The sequence below is a fragment of the Odocoileus virginianus genome, chromosome 1 (assembly GCF_023699985.2).
Source record: "Odocoileus virginianus isolate 20LAN1187 ecotype Illinois chromosome 1, Ovbor_1.2, whole genome shotgun sequence".
Classification (NCBI taxonomy): Eukaryota; Metazoa; Chordata; class Mammalia; order Artiodactyla; family Cervidae; genus Odocoileus; species Odocoileus virginianus.
In genome coordinates, this window is record NC_069674.1 from 5,729,569 (window position 1) to 5,757,108 (window position 27,540).

Consider the following 27,540-nt stretch of genomic DNA (forward strand, 5'->3'; position numbering starts at 1 on the left):
CCTTGCTCATTAATATTGTGTGGCCCCCTGATAGTTGAGCTTTTCCCAAACCCTAGTAGACGGGCTCCTTGAGGGTGTGGCTGTGGCCATCTCGCCCTGCCTTGGACCCCCACTTCTCGAACACCCCCTCCTCTGGTGTCCAAGAGAGCAGATGCCTCTGCAGACCATTTGGGTCTCCCCTGACTCTTTTCCTTTGTCTTCTCACTCTTTATTTATTTTTGCTTTGGCTGTGCCTGGTCTGATTGCAGCCCTCAGGATCTCTGTTGAGGCGTGTGGGATCTGGTTCTCTGCTGCTGTTGTTCAGTCACTAACTCGTGTCCAACTCTGCCACCTCATGAACTACAGCACGCCAGGCTCCCCTGTCTTTCACCATCTCCTGAAGTTTGTTCAAACTCAAGTCCATTGGGTCAGTGATGCCATCCAACCATCTTCTCCTCTGTCGCCTCCTCCTTCTCCTGCCTTCAATCTTTCCCAGCATCAGGGTCTTTCCCAATGAGTCAGTTCTTCACATCAGGTAGCCAGAGTATTGGAGCTTCAGCTTCAGCATCAGTCCTTCCAGTGCTGGGGCGCCCGGCCTCGGGAGTGTGGAGTCTCAACCACTGGACTGCCAGGGAAGTCTCTGTCTTCTTGTTCTTCACCTCATCTTCCCCAAGGGCTGCAGCTCCCAGGCATGCCCATGACTCCTGCCCTCTCCCCAGCCTCACTGGTAGGCCATACCTGTACAGCCAGATGCCATTAGTCTTTGAGTCTGCATGTTGCAATGGCCCCTGTAAGGACACAGGTCCCAAAGTGAACTCGTGAGCAGCTGGTAGAAGCATCTCTGAGCCTGTGTCATCGGCCACCTTCTACCCGGTCTCTCTGCACAGTGGGGACCCCCAGAGTCCTTCCTTCCTCCTGGTGGGCATCTCCTTTCTGAAGAGTCCGTCTTGGGAACATCCCTGCCCTTTCCACCTTCCTCTCTCCTGATGGTGCCCAGCAGCCTCCTTCCTCCTCTTTTCAATCCACCCCATCAGTCTTCCAACAATTTCCAATCCTATTCCAAAGCCCCCTTCCAGACCCTTCACTAGCCTCCGGCTCTTAGGGAGTAAACTCCCTCTTCTTAAGCCGAGCTGCACTGTGATTCAGAAATCTGGGGAAAGAAAGAACTGGTTTCCTCCGGTTTTGACCACTCGGAGAATAAATGGCCCTGTGCGCCATGGGATCCCATTCTGGGGTTTTCTTTCGGAGTCTGGACACGGTGAATCATTGGGAGAAGGTCTGGAGGTTGTGATGAGTGTTGGGTTTCCAAAGCCACCTCACTCCCCGCCCCGCGTCCCCCATATCACACAAACACAAATCCGATCTGAAATTTTCCGGGCTAGATTCTTTAAAGGGACCCGGAGAGTTCGGGAAATCCTGCTACCTCTAGGACCTGGAGGATTCGAGTAGGGGGGTGACCCTCCCCGCCCCCCGCGGAGCAGGCGCCGGAACTGCCTAAGGGGAACCAGCAGAGCTGCGCTGCAGGGGGCTGCGCCGGCCCGGGTGACGCGGGGACGTGGAATCCAGACCGAGACCTCGGGGGGCCAGAGGAGGCTGCCGATCGATCCTGGGAGCGCTGGACACTCCCCGTCCCCTTGCGGGACTTCCTTAAGATTCGGAGTTTGCACACGATTCCCCAGCAAGCGCGGACTAAGGGCGCTCTCCAAGGAGGACGGACCCCAGGTCCCCCAAGAGTGCCTCTGCAGGGTCCTTAGGGTCCTCGAGGAGCTTGGAGGAAGCCGACTTGCCGCGGGCCTGAGTGAGCTCCCTGTGTGCGGGTCCCCCAACCCTGACCCTGCAGTCCACCTTCTCCTCGTCGTCCCGGCCTTTGGTCCAAGCAAGGGCGGCGAGGGCGGGAGCCTTGAGGCGCGGGCCGGCAGCCCGGACGATCGCACACGGAGCGGTCCGCAGCGTCCCCGGGGTCGGGCGCGGGGACCGCGGGCTAAGGTTGGTCCTGAGAGATCAGGAGCGGCGGTCGGGGTGGGTGCTGCGGAAGGGCAGGCCCGAGAAGTGGGAGGGGACAGGTTGAGGGGTGGTCTCTGAGGAGGAGCCTGGCTGGACTGTATTGTTCGCCACTCTGCCGCCCGGAGCGCGCGGCGCTGGCCGTGGAGGGCGCGCGGGGCGCTTCACTCCCAGGGTTCACGGGTCCCCGGCGCCCCGCGCTCTCCAGCGCTCCCGAGACAACCGTGCGCAGGTGGGTGCGGTCTCGGGGCGGGAGTTTCCGCGCGGGTGGGGCTGCGGCTACTTCGCCCGTTACGGAGACTCCCAAGGGGGCCCGCCCTCTGGGGCGCAGCCCCCGGAGGGTCAGGGGGCTGGGAGGCCGGGTGGGCGCACGGTAGCGAGGGTCCCTCGCCTTACCCGCGACGGGTGCCTTCGCAGGAGCCCGGAGCCAGTGGCCCCGCGATGGCCTCGGGACACAGCCGCAGGGAACCGCCGCGAAGACACCGAGGGGCCCCTCCCTAGCGGCGCGCACCCTCCTCCGAGGTCCCCCTCCACCCACGGGATGGGGGGTGGAGGTTCTGCCCTGAGGGTCTGCGCCGACCACCGCGGGGGCATCAACTGGCTCAGCCTGAGCCCCGACGGACAGCGCCTGCTGACGGGCAGCGAGGACGGCACGGCCAGGCTCTGGAGCACCGCGGACGGCACGTGCTGCGCCCTCCTGCAAGGTAGACCCGCCCGGCCGACCGCTCGCTCTGCCCTCCTGTACGCCGTTCGCCAGCCTCTGACCTGTCCGTAGACCCCTTCCCCCCAAGTCCAGCGCGCGCCCACCGTGGACCCTCGTGGAAGAGCCCCCCCGGGAGGGGGGTGAGGGTGGGCGTGCAGAGAGGCCGCGATCCCGGCCAGCAAGGCCAGGAGCGCGGCGGCGAGGGCGCAGTGTCGGGTCAGCAGCTGGGTGAAACCACTTCCATCACCGCAGTGGGGACAAGCGGAAAGAAAGAAACCGCACCTCTGCCCCTTGAGCTGAGCGTCGCCCTGCCTCCTCTCTCGCTGGCCTTGCGACGTGTGGCCGGACGTTCCCTGTCCCCAAGCCTTTGGATACAACAGGGGCTGAGTCGGCGACCTGGGCACTGCGGCGGAGGGGCTGCTGTTCGCATGGTGTAGTGCTCTTAGCCCATTTGTGCAGGCAGGGAGACTGAGGCACGGAGTTAATTAAGTAGCAGGCCGGCGGTTTACGTAGCCCCACCCCGCGGGGAGGGGGGGCAGAGTCGAAACCCCCCCGCCCCACATTTGGCCGCCGGGCCGTGCTCTCTCTTGCTTCTTGGTCTCATCAGCAATTTGGACTCGCCGTGAAACAGCAGGAGGTACATATCGGCATAAGTATTACTTCATAAAAGAGCCCTGCTGGTACATCCGTACCAATTTATATTTGTGTACTTCCTGGAGGGGAGGTGGATGTCCCCCCACCCCAGGGACGTGTCACAGGCCTGCAGCAGCGGACTGCCAGGCCCCTCCCCTCTGAGTGGCCCCTGTAGCCCCTGGCAGAGGCACTAGGCTGCCTGCCGGGCGCGCAGTTGTTTGTCACCGCCGATTTTTCCACCACAATCAGCAAATCCTGGGTGGCCTACCCGGCCTCCCGCTTCCTGTAGGCACGGGGAGGAAATTAGCTTCAGGACTGGCTGCTCCTGACCCTGCTGGTTTCAAACAAGAGCAGTGAGGGTAAATGTTTCAAAGCTCCGGAGGGGTGCAGTTTGGGGCTGCCTGCTCTTTGGGAGGCGGTGTGGATAGTGGGGAGTTGGCCACCACTCGCAGACAGTCACACACTTGGCCAGACATAGATCTGTTAGAAAATTTAAATCCAGTTGGTATTGTTTCCCAAGCGTGATACTTTTATCTGGAGGGCTTTCAGAAATGCAGATTCCCACGTCTGGGTTTCTTGGAGCCCTTGGGGTGGGACTCTAGAATTGGCATTTCTCTATTTTCTTTTTGATGGTGTTGGCCTTCCTAGGTGGCTCTAGTGGTAAAGAACCCACCTGCCAAGGCAGAAGACGTGGATTCCGTCCCTGGGTCGGGAAGATCCCCTGGAGGAGGAAATGGCACCCCACTCCAGTATCCCTGCCTGGGAAATCCCGTGGACAGAGGAGCCTGGCGGGCTACAGTCAGTGGGGTGGAAGACAGTCGGACGCGCCTGAGCAACTCGGCACACACGCAGCCCGGGTCTTCCTTGCTCCTTGCGGGCTTCTCTCTAGGTGCAGCCGTCAGGGGCTGCTCTCCGGTTGTGGTGCTCGGGCTTCTTGCTGCTGCGGCTTCTCTTGTTGGGGAGCAGGGTCTCTAGAGTAGACCGCTTCAGTGGTGGCCCTGTGACATGCGGGATCCTCCCGGGCCAGGGTTCAAACCCGTGGCCCCTGCATTGACCGGTGGATTCCTTACTGCCGGGGCCACCAGGGAAGCCCCAGAACTGCCATGTCTGCAAGGTGGCGCTGATGGTCAGCTGGCCTGGGGAGCCCCGGGCCTGGAAGCCCCTGTAGGAGCTCAGGTAATAGGCCAGTTTCTGCTCCAGGAAGCTCCGATCCTTTCCAGAGTGATTCTGGCCTCGTGGGCTTTGCCCCCAGGGCCCACCGTCCTTGCCCAGCCCTGCTCTGCCCTACCGTCCTCCCTAGCTCTGTCCTGGTGGCCCCCCCGCACACCCTCTTTAGTGACCCTCCCGGCAGGACACCAGCGCGGCTCGTTAGTGAGGTCACCGGGACTCCGACTGCGGGCTAGGTGGGGCATCCCACTCGATAGGAAAACGCTGTCAGATGAGAAAACTGCTGCCAAGATCCTTTCCATCCCGATCGAGTCTTCTGTTATAAAGGTTCGCACTTCAAGAATTGTCAGGGACAGAGGGGACTTTCCTTTTCCCGCAGTTGCGCTCACTGACTTGACTTGTGAGAGACTCATTTTGAGTTTGTGATGATCCTTGTGCCCACCCCCCACCATGGAAAGCAAGCGCTTGCCAGCCCCACCCCCTACTTTAGGATTTTTTTTTTTTGGATCACTGAAGTGTTAATAAGATGTTGTGATATTCTAGTTTCCTATATTTTATCAGCACTCTTCTAAGTACATATTTTCTTCTGTTATCAACACTCACAATTGTGAGGTGGTTAGAATTGACACCAATTTCTTTATTTATTGGCTTCGAGGCGAGGCATATGGGACCCTACTTGCCCGACCTGGGACTGAACCCACACCCTGGGCAGCAGAAGCTCGGCATCTCAACTGCTGGACCCCCAGGGAATTCCATTTATTAATTTTTAAAATTTTGTTGAAGCAAAGTTGGTTTACGATGTTGTGCTAATTTCTTCTGTACAGTAAATTGACTCCGTAGTACATATATAGACTTAAATATATTCCTTCTCATTTTCTTTTCCATTATAGCTTGTCACAGAATGTTGACTGTAGTTTCCTGTGCTACAACATGACCTTGTTGTTTAGCCATCTTGTATATAATAGTTTGCCTCCCCAATCCCAAACTTCCATTCCTTTGCTTCTCTACCTCCTCTCCCCTTTGGCAAACACAAGTTTGTTCTCTATGTCTGTGAGTCTGTTTTTAGTTTCATAGATATGTTGATTTGTGTTGTATTTTAGATTCCACATATATGCAATTGCATATTGTACTTGCTTAGTTTGATAATCTCTAGGTCCATCTATGCTGCTGCCAATGACATTATGTCATTCTTCTTTTTTAAAAAAGTTTCTTGGCCGTGCCCCGTGGCATGTGGGATCTTAACTCTCCTGAAAGAAAGGGAAAGTGAAAGTTGCTCAGTCGTGTCCGACTCTTTGTGACCCCGTGGACTTGGAATTTTCCAAGCCAGAATACTGGAGTAGGTAGCCATTCCCTTCTCCAGGGGATCTTCCCAATCCAGGGATCAAACCCAGATCTCTCGCATTGCAGGCGGATTCTTTACCAGCTGAGCCACCAGGGAAGCCCCCCTATCAGGATCGAATCCACCCCTCTGCAATGGAAGTGCAGAGTCTTAACCCCTGGACCTCCAGGGAAGTCCTAAATTTCATTCTTTTTATGGCTGAGTAATATTCCATTGTATGTATGTACCACAGCTTCACCCATTCATCTGTCGAGGGACACTTAGGCTGTGCCCTTGTCTTGGCTATTGTGAATACCGCTGCCGTGATGACCGCAGTTTATTGATGAGACAGACGGGAGCTGCAGATATTTACCAACATGCTACACGTTCTAAGTGTTTTCTGCACACTACCTCGCGAGGCAGAGGCTGTTGTCAATATCTTCAATGCACATGTGATTGCAGTGCTTGTCCGGGGTCACACAGCTGGATGGGGAGGCTTCTCGCCCTTGGCCCTACTCTTGCCAGGACAGAGCTGTAGGACAGCCATGCCCTCCCGGGGCCGTGCGGCTGGTCAGCAGCAGCCTGATCCCTGGAGGTCTCCTGACTCCAGATCCAGGCTCTTTCCACTCCCGTCCTGGAAGCTGCCGCATCAGGGAGGGGACCAGCTCCCTGCACAGCCCTGGGCCCACCGAAGGCAGCGAAGGGGCAGCCCGCTAGGGCACCCTCCTGGGTTTGTTGGGCAGAACAGCCTGGGTTGGCAGCTCCTGCCTTGTGTTTCCTTCCGCAGAGAAGCTCATGGCGGCAGAAGCCATTGGGGGCCAGAGGCTGTTCTGTGAATCTCGCAGGGTTTAGGGAGCCTGTGCCAAGGGGTGGGAAGAGAGGAAGGGTGGGGCAATACCTGGTGGCAGAGGCGCAGCGGGCACACTGTCACCCATGGGGACCCCTGGAGACTAGGCTGCAAAACCAGTCCCCGAAGCTTCCCTCCCGCAGCAGCTCTGCCCCAGCAGCTCTGCCCCTGAGAAACTGTGAACCCCTGAACTGGCTTTCAAATGTAATTGGTGAGCTCCTAGTGAGAGAGAAGGTTTAATTGCCTTCTGTAAAGGGAGGAATTGTTTTTACTGTAACTCTTCCCCTTTGCCTCTTCTTCTCCTTTAGTCTTTGGGTACCTACTTCCTTGGGGCACTTCACTGGATCGGTGGGACCAACAGCGTTTCCCCCGGGGGTGGTTCCTTTCCTGCCCTGTTCTCACTTAAGTAAGGGACCCAGCCTGAGGTTCCAGCCTTCAATGGCTGTTCCCCTGCAAGCTTCCTTCAACAGCACCTTCTCACGTGATGGGGGTGGTGATTGTTTTCCGTTCCGTGTAAACAAACAGCACACTCCTATCTACTGGAAGCCTGGTGGCCGCCTGCCCATTTAGATGACCCCTACTTGCTACCAGGGAGCAGAAAGAACAATTGACGGTCCAGAGTCTGAGCTCTGGAGCCAGGCAGAATCCGGGCTTGAATTGGGCTTGAATCCGGTTACATAACTTCTCGAGCCTAAGTTGCTTTATCTGTGAATTGGGGATGATAAGAATAGTTACCTAACCTCAGAGGGTCGTGGTGGGCACCAAGCCAGTGAATATAGAGCTCCTAGCTCCTTGCATTCACTGACTGGTACCCTTCATGCACAAAATGAGAAACAGCATCCCTTGGGCACTGAACCGTGCCAGCTCCAAAGCTCTTCCGCATTTGCTTCTCACAACCCTGTATCATCCCATTTTGCAGATGAGGAAACTGAGGCTAGCCTGCCCTCTGTGCTCCTCCCTGTGAGTCCCCTCACCTGCCTGTCGGTTTGACCGCACTGAGTGCCTATGTCGAATTCAAAGGTGCCAGAGACTTGGACCCAGCCTGGGGAGTTTGCAGATTAAATTGCTTAACTGAGGGGCTATGTGCTTGAACTTCAGACAAGCAGGAACTCGGTGAGTTGGGCCAGTTAGGGTTCACATCTTGTCCCAGGTGGGCCCGGAACTGAGACAATTTTTAATTGTTATTAAAAAAACATGTAACATAAAGTTTGCCATCTTAACCATCTTTAATGTCCAGTTCAGAGATACTAAACTTCAAAAATGTCATGCAGCCATCACCCCCACCACCTCCAGGACTTTTTCATCATCCCCACTGAACAATAACCCCCCTTCTTCCTTCCCAGCCCCTGGCTCCACCATTCTGCTTCTTCCTCTGGGAACCTGACTCCCGTGGGTTCCCTGTGTAAGTGGGATTTGTCTTTTTATGATATTATTTTATACATATTACTTTGTCATTTGTGACAGGTGCGTTTCCCTCCACTCAGTGACCCTAAGGCTGTGACACGGGGCAGAATGTCCCTCCTTTTGAAAGCTGAACCCTCTCGCCTCGTATGGATCTAATTCAGCTTCCTTATCCTTCATCCGTCCACAGACACTTTCATGGCTTCCACTGACTTTGTGAGTGATGCTGATGTGAATCCGGATGTGCAAATCTCTCTCCCAGGCCCTGCTTTCCCTTCTTCTGGGTGCAAACCCACAAGTGGGATTGCTGAGTCATCTCATATGTGTTTTTAAAAGGGCACGTAGGAGCCCAGGGAAGTCGCTCAGACAGAAACAAAATCGTTTGTAGCTTTGTCCTGGTCGAGGAAGCGTTCCGAAAAAAAAGCAGCCCTGGGTTTTTAGCACGGATGGGAAGGAAGCCCACACTGGCGATTCATTCTCCAGCCCTGTGGAGACCACCGTCCTCGGGAGGAGAGCTCCCCCATGGGAGTGGATCAAGGAGAATGGGATGGAGGCAGACAGCAGTTTGGTCGAGGTCGAGGGGCCAGACAGGCTGGGACTGAGGATGGGACTGAGGTGGCAACAGAGACCAGCGTGGGGGTGGGAGTCTGGGGGGCGTGTAGCCCAAGCCGGGGTCCCCCACGGCTTTGTCAGCCCCCGTCCATTCCGGCCAGAGCCTCCATGCTCGGGCAGCAGCAGGAAATCAGTGGCGTCTCCGAAATGGTCACTCACAGAGAGTTTCATGAAGGGGCTTCGGAAAATGTGGGCAGAGGGTGGGAGACTGCAGAACCTGGGTCTCAGCAGGGCTGACCGTCCCCAGGCCTGAAGGGGGCGGGGGGTGGTCACTGAGGCCCGGAAACGGCCGTGGCCGCGGAGGGGGCTTCGTCCAGGGAGGCGTGAGCCTGGTTTGCGGGCCTTGGGGGACACGTCCTGAACTAGAGGCCCCTCCGGGAATTCCCGACTGTCTGGGCCCTGAGTGCTGCGAGGGGCGGGGCGACAGTAAACCCCCGGAGTGGGGGGACCGGCAGCCCACAGGGGCGGCAGGGAGCCCCCGGGGGTGGGGGGCCGCAGAGAGCAGCCTGGAGAAGAGCAGGGGGCCCCACGGCGCAGACGGAAGACTCCAGGGGCAGCAGAGCTTGTCATGCTGAGCTGAAGGCGAGCTCAGCTGGGCCGTGCCCGCCCCGGGCCCCTCTGCCCCTGCAGACCCTGGCCTCCGGCAGGGTGAGCCGCTCCTGCCCACGGAGGGGTTACTTCGACTCTGAACCCCCCAGCAAGTCCAAGGGTGTGCGAGCCGGGAGGCCGGGAGGGCCAACTACCTTGGCAGGAAACCCTGAGCCTCAGCATATTCTCTTGAACAAAATAACCGCATTTTATCTGCATTCTGCAGCCCTTCAAAAATATTTATTTTTCGTTTGGCTTTCTTGCTTATTCTGCACAATTCCAACAGCTCGTGGCCGAGGCTCTGTGGTCCCCGGGGACGCGAGGGCCCCTCCCGCCTGCATCCTCGGTGACCCTGCCGGGGTGATGGGGTCCTGTTGTTGCTCTGTGGCTTCTTGTCTGTGGGTTACAGTCAGGGGCTCGCTCACAGCCCCCAGGGCCCCGGTACAGCAAGGACTCCAAGCCTGGAGGGCTCCCTTGGGTGTGAGATGGGCGTGCGGTGCCGGAGAAGGGGCGTGTGCATAGAAGAGCCTTGACCAATGCAGGGACCCCCGCCAGCCCGGCCAGGTCCCCGAGAGGGAGGAGGGTCAGCCTGGCCCAGCTTCAGAGATGAGCTTTTCCACACTGAAAAACTTCTTTTCGTTGTTACCTCGTTTCTTCAAGCCTTTGTTTGTGCTTCTGTTGATTTGCAGTCAAGTGTCCATCCTTGTTTCAACTTCTGCAAATCAGGGGAGCGGCCCCGCTCTCACAGTCTTGGCCTATGACTACAGTTCCATCGAGCTGAGGTGCCAGCCTTGGGATTTCAGTGCTTCCCTTGGTCTGGTTGGTGGGTCCACTTGCACTCTGCTTTCCTGCTGAGACCGGACGGAAGGAGCTTAGAGTTTGGACTCCATGCCTTAGTCTTAGTCTGGACTGGGGGTGGTCCCTAGGGGAGACTCTCCTAGCCTTGGTGGGCTTTGCGGGACCCCTATCTCAGTGCTGAGTGCTCCCAACCCCTCCTGACGGCAGGTCTGGTCTCGGGGAGAGCGTGTTGACAATCCTCAAATATTATATAAACATTCTGGGGTTGGCAGAAAGCTGGGCTGCGTTTTGCCAAACACATTTTGCCCTCAACTTTTAAACTGCCATGCACTTTGATGGAGACAAACTCATGTTTACTTAATTCACAAACGTTGATTTCCTAGAGGCCTGGTATATGCTATCCAAGAAAATGTTTATTTCTTACTTAAAAAAAAAAAATTCTCTTTCTTAGAACCCAGGAAGTTGGGTTCCTTCAAGAGTAACTAAGCTTGAACCCCAGGCCAAAAAAAAAAGTGAGAATCAGTTCAAAACTGCTCAGGAGGTTCTAAATCCTTATCTAATTGATACCAGACATTGAGAGGAAATTTTTAAAATCCGATCAAAATCTTTAATGTCATAAATACATCCCTCACATCGTTCTTGTTTTGAGTTCATCACTCGCCTTGTCTGTGACATAGCTCTGAGGTCTCACATTCCTTTGATTCCATTGATTTTTCTGGTCTCTGAATTCTCCTCCAGTAGAGTCGGCTTCAGTTTACTGTTGGACGTGGTTATATTCGAGATGGAAACACTTCTTTTTTTCTTCTTTTAAACTTTTGCTTTGTATTGGGGTATAGCCAATCGGGAAAGACTGAGGGCAGGAGGAGAAGGACACAACAGAGGATGAGATGGTTGGATGGCATCACCGACTCGATGGACATGGGTTTGAGTAAACTCCGGGAGTTGGTGATGGACAGGGAGGCCTGGAGTGCTATGGTTCATGGGGTCGCAAAGAGTTGGATACGACTGAGCGACTGAACTGAACTGAACTGATAGCCAATAAAGGCTTCCCTGGTGACTCAGATGGTAAAGAATCCACCTGCAATGCGGGAGACCTGGGTTCGATCCCCTGAATCAGGAAGATCCCCTGGAGGAGGGAAGGACTACCCACTTCAGTATTCTGGCCTGGAGAATTCCATGGACAGAGGAGCCTGGGGGGCTACAGTCCACGGGGTTGCAAAGAGTCAAACAAGATTGCAGCGAGTTAGCATGCATGCATAGCTGATAAATAAACTATTTTGTGAAAGTTTCAGGTGAACCTCAGAGGGATTAAGCCATGTATATACATGCAAACCTTACCTGGAAAACAAACTCTTTTGTGTCCAGGGATCAAGGGTCCCCAGGGCTGCATAATAAGGCTCAAGGGTTAAAGATCAGCCCCACAGCCGGGGTGAGAGCCGACAGATCAGAAAACTGCCCTCTGAGGGGGATGGCCAGTGCACTTGGCGAGACCCCGCGCTGCATGGCCCTCGCTCTGTCCCAGACCGCCACCCTCGCTCCGCCTGCTTCATCTACCATCTCTGCCGGGCGCCTGAGTCCTGGCCCCCAGGGCCCCTCCTGCCGCCTCCTCACCCAGACACTTCCCCTTCTCCGGAGAGACACCGCAGAGACCCTTCCTCACCTCCCACACCCGGCGTCTGCTCTGCTGACCCTCATCACGCACTGTCCCTGCACCCGTCATGCTTGGCCGACTGTCCCTCCTTCTGGGCCGGCTGTTCTCCTGGAAGGCAAGTTGTTGTTCAGTCGCTCAGTCATGTCCGACTCTGCGACCCCATGGACCGCAGCACGCCAGGCCTCCCCATCCTCCACTATCTCCCGGAGCTTGCTCAAACTCATGTCCAGCAAGTTGGTGATACCATCCAACCATCTCATCCTCTGTCGTCCCGTTCTCCTCCCACCTTCAATCTTTCCCAGCATCAGGGTCTTTTCCAGTGAATCAGTTCTTTGCATCAGGTGGCCAAAGTATTGGAGTTTCAGCTTCAGCATCAGTCCTTCTAATGAATATTCAGGACTGATTTCCTTTAGAATGGACTGGTTGGATCTCCTTGCTGTCTGAGAGACTCTCAAGTGTCTTCTCCAACACCATGGTTCAAAAGCATCAATTCTTCAGTGCTCAGCTTTCTTTATGGTCCAACTCTCACGTCCATACAGACTACTGGAAAAACCATAGCTTTGACTATATGGACCTTTGCTGGCAAAGTCTTTGCAGGGGACGTGTCTTGCTTATCCCTGTATCTGTTTCCTGTGGGTGCTGTGACTGGTGATCCCACTGGGTTTCCTTGAAACAAGTTTGTTCTGGCACAAGTTTGGAGGCCCAAAATCAGTGTCACTGGGACGAAATCCAGGTTTCCTCTAAAACCTGCAGGGAAGACCATGGTTACCTTTCCAGCTTCTGGTGGCTGCTGCATCCCTTGGCTTGTGGCCGCATCGCTCCAGATTTACGGGCCAACAGCCACACGTCTCTGCTCCTTCTTCACCACGCCTTCTCCATGTCCTGAGCCCTCCCTCTGCCTTCTTATGAGGATGCTTGTGAAGGCGTGTAGGGCCCATCCTGATATCCAGGATCATCTCCCCATCTCAAGGTCCTCCTTAATGAGTTGCATCTGTAAATGTGCCTTTTTCCAAGAAAGGTAACATTTCTAGGTGCCAGCAATTAGGAACCAGCTCTCTTTGGGGCCAGTGTTCTGCCTAGCAGGGTCTCTCCCCAAATGTGAGGACGGCTCACAGCTAGTGTTTACACACCCTGCACGGCGGTCCCCTGACTCGGGCAGCGGCAGTCTCCGCATTTCAGGTGAGGAAATCGAGGCACAGAGAGGGGAATAACTTGCCCACAGGCAGCAGCAGCACCAGGCTGATCACCTGGGCATCCTGGTTCCAAAGACCATGCCCCTGGCCTCTGTACTTCCTGCCTCTGTAACATGGGGCTCCTTGAATGACTGAGTGAATACAAGCAGCTGAAATTTGAAGAAAAGGAGGGACTTCCCTGGTGGTCCAGTAGCTAAGACTCTGCACTCCTAGTGCTGGAGGCCCAGGGTTCCATCGCTGATCAGGGAACAAGATCCCACGTGCTGCAACTAAGGCCTGGCACAGCCAAGTAAATAAATATTTTCTTTAAAAAAGACCAAAAGAAGATGGTTAAGAAGGAGGAGGGAAGGAGAGAAGGGAGGAAGGATTCCGGGGAAGGCTGAGTGCTCCCTGAATTGCTCCTGGCTCCCCACGATTCCTGAGAGTCTCCCAGAGTTACAGCATTGTTTCGAGGTCCCTTCTGGATTCAGCCCAAACACTGCCCGCAAGCTGCTTTCTTCCCTTCCTCCGTGTCTCAAACATGCTCAGGGAGCATGCCTGCCCCGCAGTGCTCACCTGTCCTCCGCTCGTCTGCAGGACACGAGAGCTACGTGACCTTCTGCCAGCTGGAGGACGAGGCCGCCTTCACCTGCAGTGCTGACTGCACCATCAGGAAATGGGATGTGCTGACCGGGCAGTGTCTGCAGGTGTTCCGGGGACACACGTCCATCGTGAACAGGTTAGCAGGGCCTGGGGAATGAGGACAGGGGACCGAGATGTAGGCTGTGGGCCCCCTGCCCTGGAGGAGCTCAGCTTCGCTGGGGAGCACGTGTGGACTGGTGGGGAGGCGGCCAGGAGCACAGGGCAATGGAAGCCCCAGGACAGAAGCGTCCCTGGACGTGACAAGTGCCCACTGCCCAGGGCTGCAGGCCTGTGTGTGTTGGGGATCGGGGGGGTGCAGATTGGGAGGTGGAGGTGCGGGCCGAGAGGCATTGCCAACCCTTAGACTAGTGCCTGGACATCCTCACGGGCCCTACAGCACAACCGCCCCCAGCTGGGCGCAGGGAAGAGGCCTTGGAGGCTACAGTGCCTACCGATGGGAGCAGATTCCAGAGGAAATGGCTTAATTGGTGCCTGATGCTGGACCGGGCGCCTGGAGGAGGAACAGAATGGGACTTGTTCTGCAGAGGGCATTGAGGGTATTTTTCAACCTCTCCTTTCCCTGTTGCTGTTGAACATATCCCAGCCACTCCTTCTCATGGAGGTTTGAGTTTTTCCAGAAACGTATCAAGTTTGGGTCTGAGCTGAGCCATGCAAATTCCTTGCTGATCAGATTGGTTGGACAGTATTTCTGTAACTTGGGGCCATCTCAACCCCCCCGCCACCCCCACCAAGGGACTCCATGGTAGGAGCAGGAGTCTGGGCACCTGCCCCTGGGCCCTCCTGACCTCAGGGCCCGAGAAGGGCGCCTGTCTGGGGAGTTGACTAGGCGAGGAACGTGCAGGCAGGTGCCATGGGGGCCGTGGTTGCAGGGCTTTGTGAAGCCTGGGGCCGGGTGGGACCCATCTGGCTGGCTGGTCCTGCACACTGTGGGTGGAAATGGTGGGCTGGCCTGGTCATTAACTGCGGCCCCCCCCCCCCCAATGGATGGATACTCCCACAGGGCAGGAGAGAGGCTGAAGTGTCACACTGACTCGGGATGGCGCTGAGTGGGGAGGGACCCCAGAGGGGACCCTGGGAGAGTGCCAGCCCCCACCTCCTGCAGCTGAGCTCTGATCCCCCTCCCCCCAAGCCACCACTCCCCTTAGCCAGAGCAGGTGGGGTCTGGGGACCTGGGAGGCCAAGATGAGGCAGGCAGGGGTGGAGGAGGGCTGGGATGAGGACCCAGTTCTCAGCTCCTGCCAGCCTCTGCCCAGCGTTCTGTCCTACTTATTTATTTAAAAAAATATATATATATATATTTTGGTTTCGAACCTTGAAGAATCCTCATTCACCAACCAGGGATCGAACCCGGGCTCTGGGCAGTGAGTGTTCGGAGTCCTAACCACTGGGCCGCCAGGGAATTCCCAGCACCCGTCTATCTCGAGAAAGCAGTCTGTGACCGAGGAAGAGTGTGGGCCTGGGGGTGACTCCTTTGGTGAGGCTGGGTGCAGCTGGAAGGGCCGACAGAGGAGGGGGAAGGTGGAGAGGGTCCCATCTCAGTTGACCAGCCGGCCCTCAGATTGTAACCAACCGCTCCTCAGAAGTGAAAGTCGCTCAGTCGTGTCCAACTCTTTGCGACCCTATGGACTATACAGTCCATGGAATTCTCCAGGCCAGAATACTGGACTGGCTAGCCTATCCCTTCTCCAGCGGATCTTCCCGACCCAGGAATTGAACGAGGGTCTCCTGCATTGCAGGTGACTCCTCAAAAGTAAATCTGCACAGAAATTATGCTCTGCCGAGCGCACATGTTCACACGCAAGCACATGTAAGCACTCAAGCACAGACACACGCCCCCAGAGACTCCTTCGGAGCAGTTGGCTGTTCTGAACATCTCCGGGTGTGTATTTGCATTGTTACATAGCTGTGCTCACAAACGTTCGGTGTCCCTGGGTGAGGACGTGGACTTTGCTTTTCATGGTTTCAGAGCAGGGCCAGGTGTGTGAGCTTCTGGGGATACCAGCCCGGCCTGGCGTCCCTGCCATCACAGGCCACGCAGGCAGGACTCAGGCCCCCGGACCATCACCCAGGGTGCCAGATCGTCACTTTCCTTTAGAAGCACCCACGCGGTGAAAACCGCACCTCCCGGCATTAGGGAAGAAGCTAGCACCTATTGAGAGTGTGCAGGCTGCTTCCTTAATGACTCATGGGAGGGAGGACCGTCCTGGGGGAGAGGCGGGTGGAGGGTCTGCTCCGCTCCGAGTCCATCTCTCCACCTGCCGTGCTCGGCTCACAGGTGAGACCTTTTTATGGTTTTTTTTTTTTCTTCCTTTTTTTTTTTTTTATTAGTTGGAGGCTAATTACTTTACATCATTGCAGTGGTTTTTGTCATACATTGAAATGAATTAGCCATGGATTTACATGTATTCCCCATCCCGGTCCCCCCTCCCACCTCCCTCTCCACCCGATCCCTCTGGGTCTTCCCAGTGCACCAGGCCTGAGCACTTGTCTCATGCACCCAACCTGGGCTGGTGATCTGTTTCACCCTAGATAATATACATGTTTCAATGCTGTTCTCTTGAAACATCCCACCCTCTCCTTCTCCCAGAGTCCACAAGTCAGTTCTATACATCTGAGTCTCTTTTTCAACTTTTACATTTTTTTGGCAGCACTGACCAGCATGAGGGGTCTTAGTTCCCTGACTGGGGATGGAACCCGTGCTCCCTGCAGTAGAAGCTTGGGGTCCTAACATGGGACCACCAGGGAAGTCCCCAGGAGAGACCTTTTAAAAGAGGGGGCGTGAGATGATCAGCCTGAGTACATGCTAGACGGGAGGCCCCCACTTGCTGCAACTAGAGAAAAGCCCGCAGCAACGAAGGCTCAGCACAGCCAATAAATAAACAAACTTTTTCACAAAGAGGGGTCACAAGGTTCCTCTGACTCTGTGATGGGGGCGTCCTGACCCCTCTGTCCCCACATAGACGACACACCCCATTCCAGCTTCAGGCTTCTGCCTCTGGGGGTGAGTGTGTAAATTAGGCTCCACTCTCATGCCCTTTGAAGTTGCATACAGAGTTCTGGTGTATTTTCTGCGGAGAAATTCTTAGCGTACATCAGAATGGGAATAAGAATCAGGAATATTTACTGCTTGGGAGGCTCTACTCCCCTGTGGCCTCCCCCGGCCGCCTCACTGTCCCTTGAAAAGGGGGTTCGAGATTCCCTAGCCTTTGAGATTTTCTCCAACTCGTTTCTCCCAATCTCTGGGAGCATTTCTGGTTTCTCATCCATCTCCTGGGCTCATTGAACACGTCAGACACCAGCCGCAGGGGACCCCATGCCGGCCTGCCGGGCAGCCCTTTGCCGCCTGATCCCTGACCCTTCCCGTCTCACCACCAGGATCCTGGTCGCCGACAACCAGCTCTTCAGCGGCTCCTACGACAGGACGGCCCGCGCCTGGAGCGTGGACAGGGGGCAGGTGGCCCGGGAGTTCCGGGGTCACCGCAACTGTGTGCTGACCCTGGCCTACGCCGGGGCGCCCTGCGTGGAGGAGGCCGTGGCCGGGGGCCTCCTGGTGACGGGCAGCACGGACGGCACTGCCAAGGTGTGGCAGGTGGCCAGCGGCTGCTGCCATCAGACGCTGCGGGGCCACACAGGCGCTGTGCTCTGCCTGGTGCTGGACACACCGGGCCGCACGGCCTTCACGGGCAGCACGGATGCCACCGTCCGCGCCTGGGACATCCTGAGTGGCCAGCAGCTGCTCGTGTTCCGGGAGCACCAGGGCTCCGTCATCTGTCTGGAGGTGAGACCTGCCTGACTGCTGGCGCTCCCCCTGCACCTTCCCTGGGTCATGCTCTGAGCTGCAGCCTCACCCTGTGTATGAGTCAGCTCAGGCTGTGTAACAAAGTAACCGCAGATGAGGCAGCTGGAACAACAGACATTGGTTGGCTCACTGCTCTGGAGGCTGGAAGTCCAAGAGCAGGATGTGGGCAGGGTTGGTTTCTTCTAAGGCCTCTCCACCACTTGTAGATGGCCCTTCTGTATCCTCATGTGGTCTTCCCTCTGCATCCGCATTTCCTCTTCTTGTAAGGACGGTAGTCACACTGGCTGAGGGTCCACCCTAGTGCCCTCATTTTAGCTTAATTACCACTTTTAAAGTTACTGTTTTTGCTCAGTTGCTCAGTTGTTCCCGACTCTGCAACCCCATGGACTGCAGCACGCCAGGCTTCCCTGTCCCTCACCATCTCCCAGAGCTGGCTGAAACTCATGTCCATTGAGTCTGTGATGCCATCCAACCATCTCACCCTCTGTTGTCCCCTTCTCCTCCTGCCTTCAGTCTTTCCCAGCATCAGGGTCTTTTCCAATGAGTTGGTACTTCACATCAGGTGGCCAAAGTATTGGAGTTTCAGCATCAGTCCTTCCAATAAACATTCAGGGTACTTTTTAAATTTTTACATCTATGTTGGCCATGCCCCATGATGTGTGGGATTCTAGTTCTCCAATCAGAAGTTCTCCAATCAGAGATCAAACTTGAATCCCCTGCAGTAGAAGCATGTAGCCCCAACCAATGGACCACCAGCAGGTCCTAATTGCCTCTTTAAAGACCTATTTCCAAATATGTCACATTCACAGGAATAGGGTGAGGGCTGTTGTCCACGCATGAATTTTTGTTTCCTTCCTTGTGAGATGAGGATCAGGTCTACCCACAAACTGTGGTCTCTGCATGCGTGCATGCTCAGTCACTTCAGTTGTGTCTGACTCTTTGCAACCCCATGGACTGTAGCCCACCAGGCTCCTCTCTCCATGGGGTTCTCCAGGCAAGAATACTGGAGTGGGTTGCCACGCCCTCCTCCAGGGGGTCTTCCCCCCTTGGGGCTTAAACTTGTGTCTGCCTGAGTCTCCTACATCACAGGGGTATTCTTTACCCACTGAGCCACCTGGGAAGCCCAACTGTGGTCCATAATTCCTAAATCCAGAAGTTCCCAAAAGAAATGAAATTTTTTCCTTAGACTTGGCATCAAAACTCACTTGGTGGCAAAGCCTGGCCTGAACAGACTTGAGACTGGCGGTAGGTCAGTTCGTCCCACTTCCTGGGAATACACACATATACTTTGCTGTGGAAACACGAGGGTGCTCCTCGAGTCCAAAAGCTCCCGAAACACCTTGGTCCCCGTGGTCTGGATCAGGGATCACGGACCCGGCACTGTGCCTCCCCTGGGCGGTCGTGAGGATTTCCTGAGTCGACGCAGACACGGCGCCTGCCATGGAGCCTGTTCCTGACCCCCGTCAGCCATGATACTTGCTCTGAAGCATCTGAGAAAGCGCTGGCCGCACTTAGCAAGTGCGTCTGCTGGATGTGGCCCCTCCCTCTGTCGAGATGTCAGGGTCTGGGTGATCCTGGTCCCGGTTGTGGCCACGGCCTCTTCCCTTCTCCTGGCCGGTTCCCACACCCGAGATGAGCAGGTTGGGGTTCAGGGCTTGGTAAACTGAGGCTCTAGGACCAACCAGGGCAGCGGTGGGGGTGCCCTCGAGGTGACAGGAAGCAGTGGAGAGCCGGGCCAGGAGGCCCGTTTTTGGGTTCTGGGGGTGAAGGGCAGCCCTGGGACCCCAGGACCAGTGGAGTAGAGAAGGTCTCCGCTCTGTGTGGACAGAATGACCTCTGACCCTGGTGAACCCCAGAGTGGCCATGTGTCTTTGGTTGTATTAATACAAATGGTGTCTTTCTAACTCACATCCTGCTTGAGGAAGAACTTGGTGATGGGGGCGTGGGTGCTGAGTTGAGAGTTGGCTGCCTGGTATCTTTTTTTAATTAAAAAAATTTTATTGGCGTACAGCCCCCTGGGGGGCTGCCTTGTGCACCCTCTTCCTGCTCAGGTCCTTCTGTGTGTGGAGATACACATGTGGGCCACCCTTTCAGAGGCTCGGAGAACAGATGAACCTGCCTCTGAGCCATGGGCCTGCATGCATGTGGTACCCACCGTAGCATCCTCCGCCCACAGCCCACTCAGAACCTTCTGGGAGCAGAGGCAAGGCCCGAGAAATCGGCCAAGCCCCGAGAAATCGTCCAAGCCCCACGGGGCCTCTGCCTTTCCCCTTCACTAGGGGACATGTGTCCAGGGTCAAGCAGGCTGGCCCCAGAGGGTTCCAGAAGCCAGGTCGGGGTGGAACCAGGTGTGCACGGGCCTCCGATGGAGAAGGTGGGCCAGAGCAGAGGCCAGGGCTCACTTCCAGGTAGCAAATTCAAGGTCAAGCCTGCCGACCACCAAGGGGGACCGCTCCCTTACCCCCACTCTTCCCAGAAGCTCCCAGGGTCTGGACTCAGGCGGGTGGTCCTTGTGAAGAAAGAGAAAGTGGAGAGTCTTTCCTGTCCCTTCATGTGTTATGCTTTTTAAATGTTTAGTTGTGAAATATTTGAAACATGAAGCTTAGCAGACACTAAAACAGATTCTGTGTAGCCACCTCTGAAATGAGATATTAACATTGTGTCATGCTTAGTTGATGTGTTTTTGAAATACTTTAGTCTTTTTATATTTAACTTTTTAAAATGTAATACACACAAAAGTGCACAAAATGGATTACAATACTTCATCTTTTTAAAGAAATATTTCAAAGACAATCAGGGAGGGACAGGAAAGATGCTGTCAGGCGTGGGGCAGTCCAGGGGTGCTGGGGTACCTGCCTGATCATCCGTGGCATCACTAGGGGTGCTCCGTTCTTTTTCAGCAAAAGCCCCTGGGCAGGGGGTGTTTGGGGGCAGAGGGTGCTATTGCCTTTTAGGTGTACATTCCAGCTCCTGGGTTCGACCAGGCTGCCGACATGATTGAATTGATCCTCACGATGGAGATTAATTTTTCTCATTTGGTACACGAGGAGACGGAGGCTCAGCGCAGGTTAAGCAGCTTGCCCAGGGTCTCCCAGCTGGTAAGGTTAGAGGCAGGATTTGAAACCAGGACTGAATGTGAAACCAGGGCTTTTAACAAGCAGCTTGTCAGGGCTTGTCGGGCTCACACGATGCTCTGCCCCTGGCCCTGCGCACGGCCTGGCCCAGGGGCTTCTCTCCCGCTGCTCCGGTAAAAGCCCTGTCAAGAGCCGAGGCAAGGGTGAGGCCTGCCCCCAACCCCAGGGCCTTGGGTGCGGATCCCCAGGCCTGCGGGCCTAGACCTGCCCTCCGTTTGGGCGATCACCCCGCAGGGAGATGGTCTGCAGGTCCTGTCCCTCGGAGCGGCCTTGGCTGCCGCGAGTCTCGCGAGACTGGCCTTTGCGACTGGCCCTCTCAGGTTCCTCCTGCTTTCTCCATCTGCCGGAGCCTCCCTGGTCTCCCCCGCTGCTCCCCATGGGGGTCCTTTTGGGAAACCAGGCCAGGCGAGCCATGAGGCGTCCGCCCGCTTAGCAGCCTCTGGGCTCAGGGTTTGTGCTGTGAAAGCGTGCTGCTTGCCGGTTCCTTTTTTCTTTAATTAATCACGTGTTTATTCTCAGTTGGGCTTTGATGCTCCGCGCGGGCTCTCACTGTGCTGAGCCCGGCTGCTCTTCCGTTGAGGTCCGTGGGCTCCTCATTGCTGTGGGGCACAGGCTCTGGGGCACGAGTGCTCAGGAGTTGTGGCTTATGGGCTTAGTTAGAGAAGGGGACGACAGAGGACGAGATGGCTGGATGGCATTGCTGACTTGATGGATGTGAGTTTGAGCAAGCTCCGGGAGATGGTGAAGGACGGGAAGGCCTGGCATGCTGCCCTCCATGGGGTCACAAGGAGTTGGACATGACTGAGCGACTGAACTGAACTGATGGGCTTAGTTGCTCCACGACAGGTGGAACCTTCCCGGACCGGGTATCAAATCCGTGTGCCCTGCGTTGGCAGGCGGATGCCCATGCACTGCGCCACCAGGGAAGTCCCTGCTTGGCGGTTCTGGGGCACATGCGCCAGGCTCTGCAGCATGAGGACCCTTGCTTTGAGCAGGAGGCATCCTCCCTTCTCTGCGGCCTCTCTGAACACTCCGTGCCTCCTTCGTGGACCGGAGGTGACAGAGGTGTGGAGGCCGCAGGGCCCAGATGCACCACTGGGATCTCCGCCTCACACACTCCCCTTGAGAGGTCTGGGAGTCCCAGTGGGCAGCCTGGAGAGTGTGGTCACTGGAGGTCTGGGGCTGCCTCTGGGAGGGGTGGGGGACAGTCAGGAAACACCGGGGCCAGTGGCGATCGGCCGGGGGGCAGGAGGCAGATGGTGCTGGGCAGCGCGAGGAGGGACCCTGGAGGGCAGAGCTCCCACAAAGAACGAGGGGGATCCACCGGGGGGCACCTCCTGGGCAGAGAGGACTTTTAAAAGGGAGGGTGGTGTGTGTCCAGGGTCCTCTGAGGACAGTGAGGACACAGGAGCCTGGGGAAGCCGGCCACATCCCAGACTCAATGTACAGGGCTAGGGGGCCCCCCAAAAGGCCGAGAGCAGGTGGGGGTGCCAAGCAGGAACCCTACCCCCATCAATGGCGGCACAGATGGAGGGAGGACTCGGGTGAGGTTCTGGATCCCGCTGGAGCACTCAGGCACGCGGATGTCACCCTTGGTCCTGTCCTCGGGGAGTGGATGCCAGTGAGAGAAGCCAGAAGCCAGGCTCCATCGACTGGCCCAGTCATAACCCCAGTAGGACTGCAGGGCAGGGCCTGGGAGGCACAGGCCAGGCTGGTCGCCCACCTGGTCCACAGGAAACCCCCTGCAGCCTCTGTCTTAGTGATTTGCCCAAGGCCTACTCTGGCCTGTGCGGTGGCTGGGGTGGAAAGTGGAGCCGGGCCAGAGTCCTATCCTCCGGGACTTAAACCAGGAGATAATAAGGGGACACTGGGTCAGGAGTGGGCGGTGGCGGAGTCGGGAGCGTGTGCTGAGCTGGGAGGACTCTGGACCACTGCTCCCCACTCTAGGCCCACCACCCATTGTCCCTGGAGAAGGGCCTGCTCTTTCCTGAGCCTCCAGGGGCTCCAGGCCCCAGCAGTGCGGTGCCCAGCTCTCTCCAGGCCTTGTTGCCTGCCCCCCTCCTCCTGGGCCCTGCCGAGTGGGGGAGACCTGGCGCCATAGCCAGCTGATGGCAGCTGGGAACCCGCCCGCCCGCCTGATTCTCTGTCGTGAATCAGAAGGAGCCTCGTGAAGCCAGCGCTGTGCTGGCTGTGAGCTCTGGGGGCTTCATGGAGCCTTCCCTTGGGGGAAATTCGCAGGGCTGTTTCAGTAGTCTTTGGGCTTCCCTTGGCCTAGTACACTGTCTCTCCTGCTGGGGGTGGGAGTCGGGGGGCACCTCCTCATGCCCCCCTGCCCTTGTCTCCCCGGCCTGTTCCTCACCTCCTGCAGCACCCACTGGGGGTGTGAATGCCACTTCAGCGGGTGGGGCACGCAGGAACCAGGGAAGCCTGTCTCCAAGGGCAGGGGGCCAGGACCCCGTGATGGCCCCTGGGTGTCCAGCTCTGTTCCCAGCAGAGGGCTACCTCACACCTACCACGGCCAGTCAGGTTATTTCTAGACCTTTCTCTCTCCTGTGTGCCCTCCCTGGAGCGGAAGTCCAGCGTGCATGCCCTGCCCTGGGAGCCCTTTTCTCAGCTGGGACGATCCCGGGACCTGCAGTAGCTACAGTTGGATTCCCAGGCTGCTCTTCAGTGGGAAACTGCTAACGAGAAACGCCTGGCGGTGATGGTGGGAGCGGTAGTCGACATTTCCTGGCCCCTGCAGTTAGGGTGCTGAGTGCTACGTGGTTGGGTCTGAGCCCCACGAGGAAGGGGCTGGCGTGGTCCTCACTGTGGGTGAAGCTGCTGAGAGTAGTCAGTGACTTGGCAAAGGGCCAAGGGCCAGTGAGGATCTGCAAGCCCGCCTGATCCCCACTGCCCTGCAGAGGGGGTGGGGGGTGGGGGGTGGGCAGCATGACCTCGGGCGCCAGAGCGGGCGGCCGGGTGGGAGCCCCGGGCAGGGGCATTTCTGGCCTGTCCACAGTTTCTCCACTAAGAGCTGCACGTGCCCCTCCCCAGTTACACAGAGAGGCTTGGAGGGGCTTCTGAGCCGGCCGGCTGTGTCCGGGGCTAACCCTCCCCCCTCCCCGTCCCCTTCCACAGCTGGTAAACCAGCACGTGTACTCGGGCAGCGCCGACAGGACGGTCAAATGCTGGCTGGCAGACACCGGCGAGCGCGTGCGCACGTTCACGGCCCACAGACACAGCGTGAGCGCCCTCAAGTACCACGCGGGCACCTGTAAGTGACCCCCGCTCCCCGGAGCCCTGGCCTGCCTGCCCCCGCGCGTCCGCGCTCACCCAGGCCCCAATGCTTACATTCACTCCACTCTACCCTCCTTGAGCCGCAGCTGCAGCTCGTTTGGGTGGCGGCCAGGAGCGGCGGCCGTGCCTCCTCTGTGCACATGTTTGTTCCTCCAGCCAAATGAGTTCCAAGTAAGGATGTGGGGGGCCCTCCCCACCTTTACCCACTAGGACCTACAGCGACCTGCGTGTTCAGAGAACCTCAGGTTAAGAGTGGGTGTCAAGGACACATTCTAATTCTCGAGTGAGACAGTGACGCTGCTTAACTCCAGCCAGACTTGAGGGGCACATGGGTTTAGCTTCACTTGACATTAGGTTTGACTACAGATAAGAGAAAATCCAGATAACGGAATTTAAATGAGATCGTGGTTTATTCTTCTCTCAGGTAGAAGAATTTTAGAGACTGGTAATCTAGGCTGAAATGGGTGGCTTCACAAAGTTGTTAGACACCCAGATTCCTTTTTTCACTTTGCTTCATCATCCTTAGTTTGTATCATCTATCTTTAAGGGTGCGGGGGGCGGGGGGAGCGGGTGGCTCGTGGTTCAAGAGAGCTGCTGGTGTGCCAGCCATCTTATGTTTTAGGCAGGCAGGAGGAAGAGGAGGAGAGGGCAAAAGGATGTGTCTTCTAGATGAGTAGACCCCTTTAAAGATCTTTTCTGGAAATTCCACCCAAAGACTTCTTGCATACATCTCTCTGACCACTGCCTACAAAAGAGACGGAATAATAAAACCTCTTACTGGGGATACTGCTGTCAGGACTCATCAGGGTTATTTTGGAAGAAAAGAAGGGTAGTCAGCAAGCACTCTGTCAGATCTCAAACCCACACATCTGGGCTTTCCTGGCTCTGTCCAAGCGGCTTGCCATGTTTACAACCCAGACACACCCAGAAGACAGGCATTGTGCTGGGAAAGCAAAACGCACAACCTGACCACACCTACCTGGGAGTGGGCCCACCCCCTCCCCCGTTCCTGGACATTTCTTTCCTAAAACGACCCCCAGTGTTACATTTTTCCACCAGCACCCTGCTTTCCCCAGTTATTCTCTCTCTCTCTCTCTCACACACACACACAGCAGCAGCAACAGCCAGAAGCCAGCCCCACGAGGAGCTGAGCCTGAGAACCGTCCTTCTAGCGCAGGAATGAGAGAGGAGACTGGGGCAGAGGAGGAGTCACAGTGGAAAATTCAAGTGGACTTCACAGCACAGGTGTTAGATGAAGATAGAACGGATTTCCAAAAATAGTGCCCAAGATGCCTTCAGGACTTAGGTGTCTGATGCAGAAAGATAATTTCTCCCTCCCGTTTCTGTGTCCAAGGCGCTAAGTGTGATTAGGGCTCTGCTCCTGCCAGGGTCTCTAATTTACAGAGAAGAACGTTGCTCAGAGCGCCTCCCTGTGGCAACAGCTGGAATGAAACCTGCCGCTGCAGCAGATCCCATAGACCCTACTTGCTCGCGGTACCGGCTGTTAAGGAACTTGGCCTTTGGTCTTTGCCATCAGGCTGCAGGATAATCAGACCAAATTCCAGACCCTCTTCCCACACTCAGGATGCCCAGTAACCAAGTGCACTGGTGGAAGGGAAGGCGGGAAAGGAGCTGAAAAGGCCGGCAAACAAAGCTTCCCTTTCAGGCCCACATTTCACTAGTAGCTTTAGCAGAAAACCTGGGAATGGGCAGGTGAGGCAGGAAGCGGGATAAGGAGTAGACAGCCCAAGAACAGGGAGCCCCCCCCCGAGGGTGCTTCCTGCGGCTCACTCAGGCCGCTGGGTGGCTGTAGCAGGTGGTCTGGGTACCACACTCCGGGCCACTTCCTGCTGCAGCACTGAGGTCCTCTGGCCGAGGACGACTAGGTGTTGATGGAAAAGGAGCCCGGTGCCCTTGTTCCCGGGTGGGACAACTCAGACACGGGCCAGCCCTCCTCTCAAGCACGCCAGCAGCCACCGACCTGCTCACTAACACACCTTCCTGGGGAGTCCTTCCTTCCTGTTTCTCTCCCCGCTTCTTGGAATGCCCTGCCAGATGAACTGTTTGCATTCAAATCCTAGTGTCAGGGTCAGCTTCCGGGAGAACCTAGGCTAAGGTAGTAAGTGGACAGGGGAGTTCCTCTGGCCAGCGCTCTCAGTGGGATCCCTGACCGCCACCTGCATCCCTAGAAGCTGGTTAGACAAGAGGGTTCTCAGGCCCCGCCCCAGACCTCCTTAAATCAGAAACTCGGGTGGGCCCAGCCATTTCTGTCTCAACAGGACAGGGCAGGCTGACCCGAAGCCCAAGGGCGGTGGGGCCTTCGCAGCTCTTCAGAGCCGGCTGCGGCCCACACGGGGCGCCTCGGGACCCCGGCTCCCCACGCTGACCTTGAGGGAACGTACTAAAGATCGTGAAGGTGCCGCCTCCTTCCTTTCAAGGGGCTTGGGCTGTTTGCCATTTGCAATTACGACCTCCCTGGGAGGCGAGCGGATGGGGCCGGGAGAGGGTCCCTGTCGCTCTCTCCGCCCGTCCACACCCCCAACACCCCGCCCCGCAGAGCCCCGAGGGGACGTGAGCCGTGAACCGTGTGTTCACAGTGTTCACGGGCAGCGGGGACGCCCGCGCGCGCGCCTTCGACGCCCAGTCCGGAGCGCTGCGGAGGGTGTTCCGCGGCCACGCCTTCGTCATCAACTGCATCCAGGTAGGCGCTCCGCCCTCTCCCGGGGCCGCGGCTGGTTGGCAGTGGTTGGTGGAGCGCCCTCGGAAGGGAAGGGCTGAGGGCCCCCGACCCCCACCTCCTGGGCAGCCGCGCGCCCCCGCGGGCAGAGCCTCCCCGGGCCGGGCCGCCCAGGGCTGAGCCGTCCGCTGGCGTCGGCCGGGGCGGGCCCGCATCCAGGCGACCCCGGAGCGGCGGGGAGGAGCCGGGTGGGCCTCCCGCTGCCGGCCGCCCACGCCCCGCGCCCGCAGGTGCACGGCCAGGTGCTCTACACCGCCTCGCACGACGGCGCGCTGCGCCTGTGGGACGTTCGCGGCCTCCCGCCGCCGCGCGCCGCCGCCCCCAAGCGCAGCCTCTCGCGCCTCTTCAGCAACAAGGTGGGCTGCGCCGCCGCCGCCGCGCCGCTGCAGCCGGCCTGAGACACCCCGACGGCGCCCCCGACACCGACCCGCGAGGAGCGGGGCGCTCCCGCCCGTCCCCGGGGCCTCGAGGCACCGGCCGGCGCGGTGGGTGCTGCTTCGTCCCCGCGCCGGCGGCCTTCGCCGAGCCGCCCGCCCATCCGTCCGTCCCTCCCGGGACCCTCCCACGACTCTCAGGGTCTCCAGCCGCCCGGGCCCCGGGGGCCCGAGGTCCCCGGAAAACAAGTCTTTTCCTGCTGAGCGAGACGGACGCTTCAAAAAAGGCACGGACTGGGATTTTCCCCTGGCAGTCCGGTGTTTCTGACCGGGCGCTTTCACGGTTGGGACCCTGGGTTCAATCCCCGGTCGGGGAGCTAAAGTCACACGAGCCGCGCTCAAGACAAAACCCCACGGACTGTCGTTATTTTGGCAGATTGTCCGCTTGTGAAGGATGAAATACAGGTCCTTGAAAGTGCCTTGCGGTGCATCGCCTTTTGTTCCGCACACCGAGTCCCGCTCCCTCTCAGAGGAGAGTGCCCGCGAAGCTGGGGCCTGGCCCACCCCCGGGGGTGGCGTCCTCTGCCCCTCCAGTGTCACTGCAGTGTCCTGAGTGGGGGGTGGCAGGGGGGAGGCCAGGGTCCAGGAGTCAGCCCCTCGGCCTGCCTGGGTGTCGCGGGGGAC

At 57.4% G+C, this 27,540-nt stretch overlaps 1 protein-coding gene across 7 annotated transcripts; it reads left to right on the forward strand.

Annotated features, from left to right (window-relative positions):
- Positions 1–1,684: 1,684 nt before the first annotated feature.
- WDR86 (WD repeat domain 86) lies at positions 1,685–27,335 on the forward strand. Of its 7 annotated transcripts, XM_070453230.1 has the most exons (9): positions 2,636–2,684; positions 3,965–4,492; positions 4,668–4,810; positions 13,468–13,609; positions 16,909–17,311; positions 23,587–23,722; positions 26,025–26,161; positions 26,303–26,446; positions 26,713–27,335. In XM_070453230.1, the coding sequence occupies exons 4-9, from the start codon at positions 13,547–13,549 to the stop codon at positions 27,312–27,314; spliced, it is 1,485 nt and encodes a 494-aa protein (XP_070309331.1). In that variant the 5' UTR covers positions 2,636–2,684; positions 3,965–4,492; positions 4,668–4,810; positions 13,468–13,546; the 3' UTR covers positions 27,315–27,335. The 7 variants fall into 7 exon arrangements, with proteins under 7 accessions (XP_070309489.1, XP_070309568.1, XP_020728800.2 ...); XM_070453291.1 differs by lacking the exons at positions 3,965–4,492; positions 4,668–4,810 and adding an exon at positions 7,568–7,761 and having other exon boundaries at positions 2,599–2,684; XM_070453518.1 differs by having other exon boundaries at positions 3,965–4,810; positions 26,343–26,446; positions 26,713–26,969.
- The last annotated feature ends 205 nt before the right edge of the window (positions 27,336–27,540 follow it).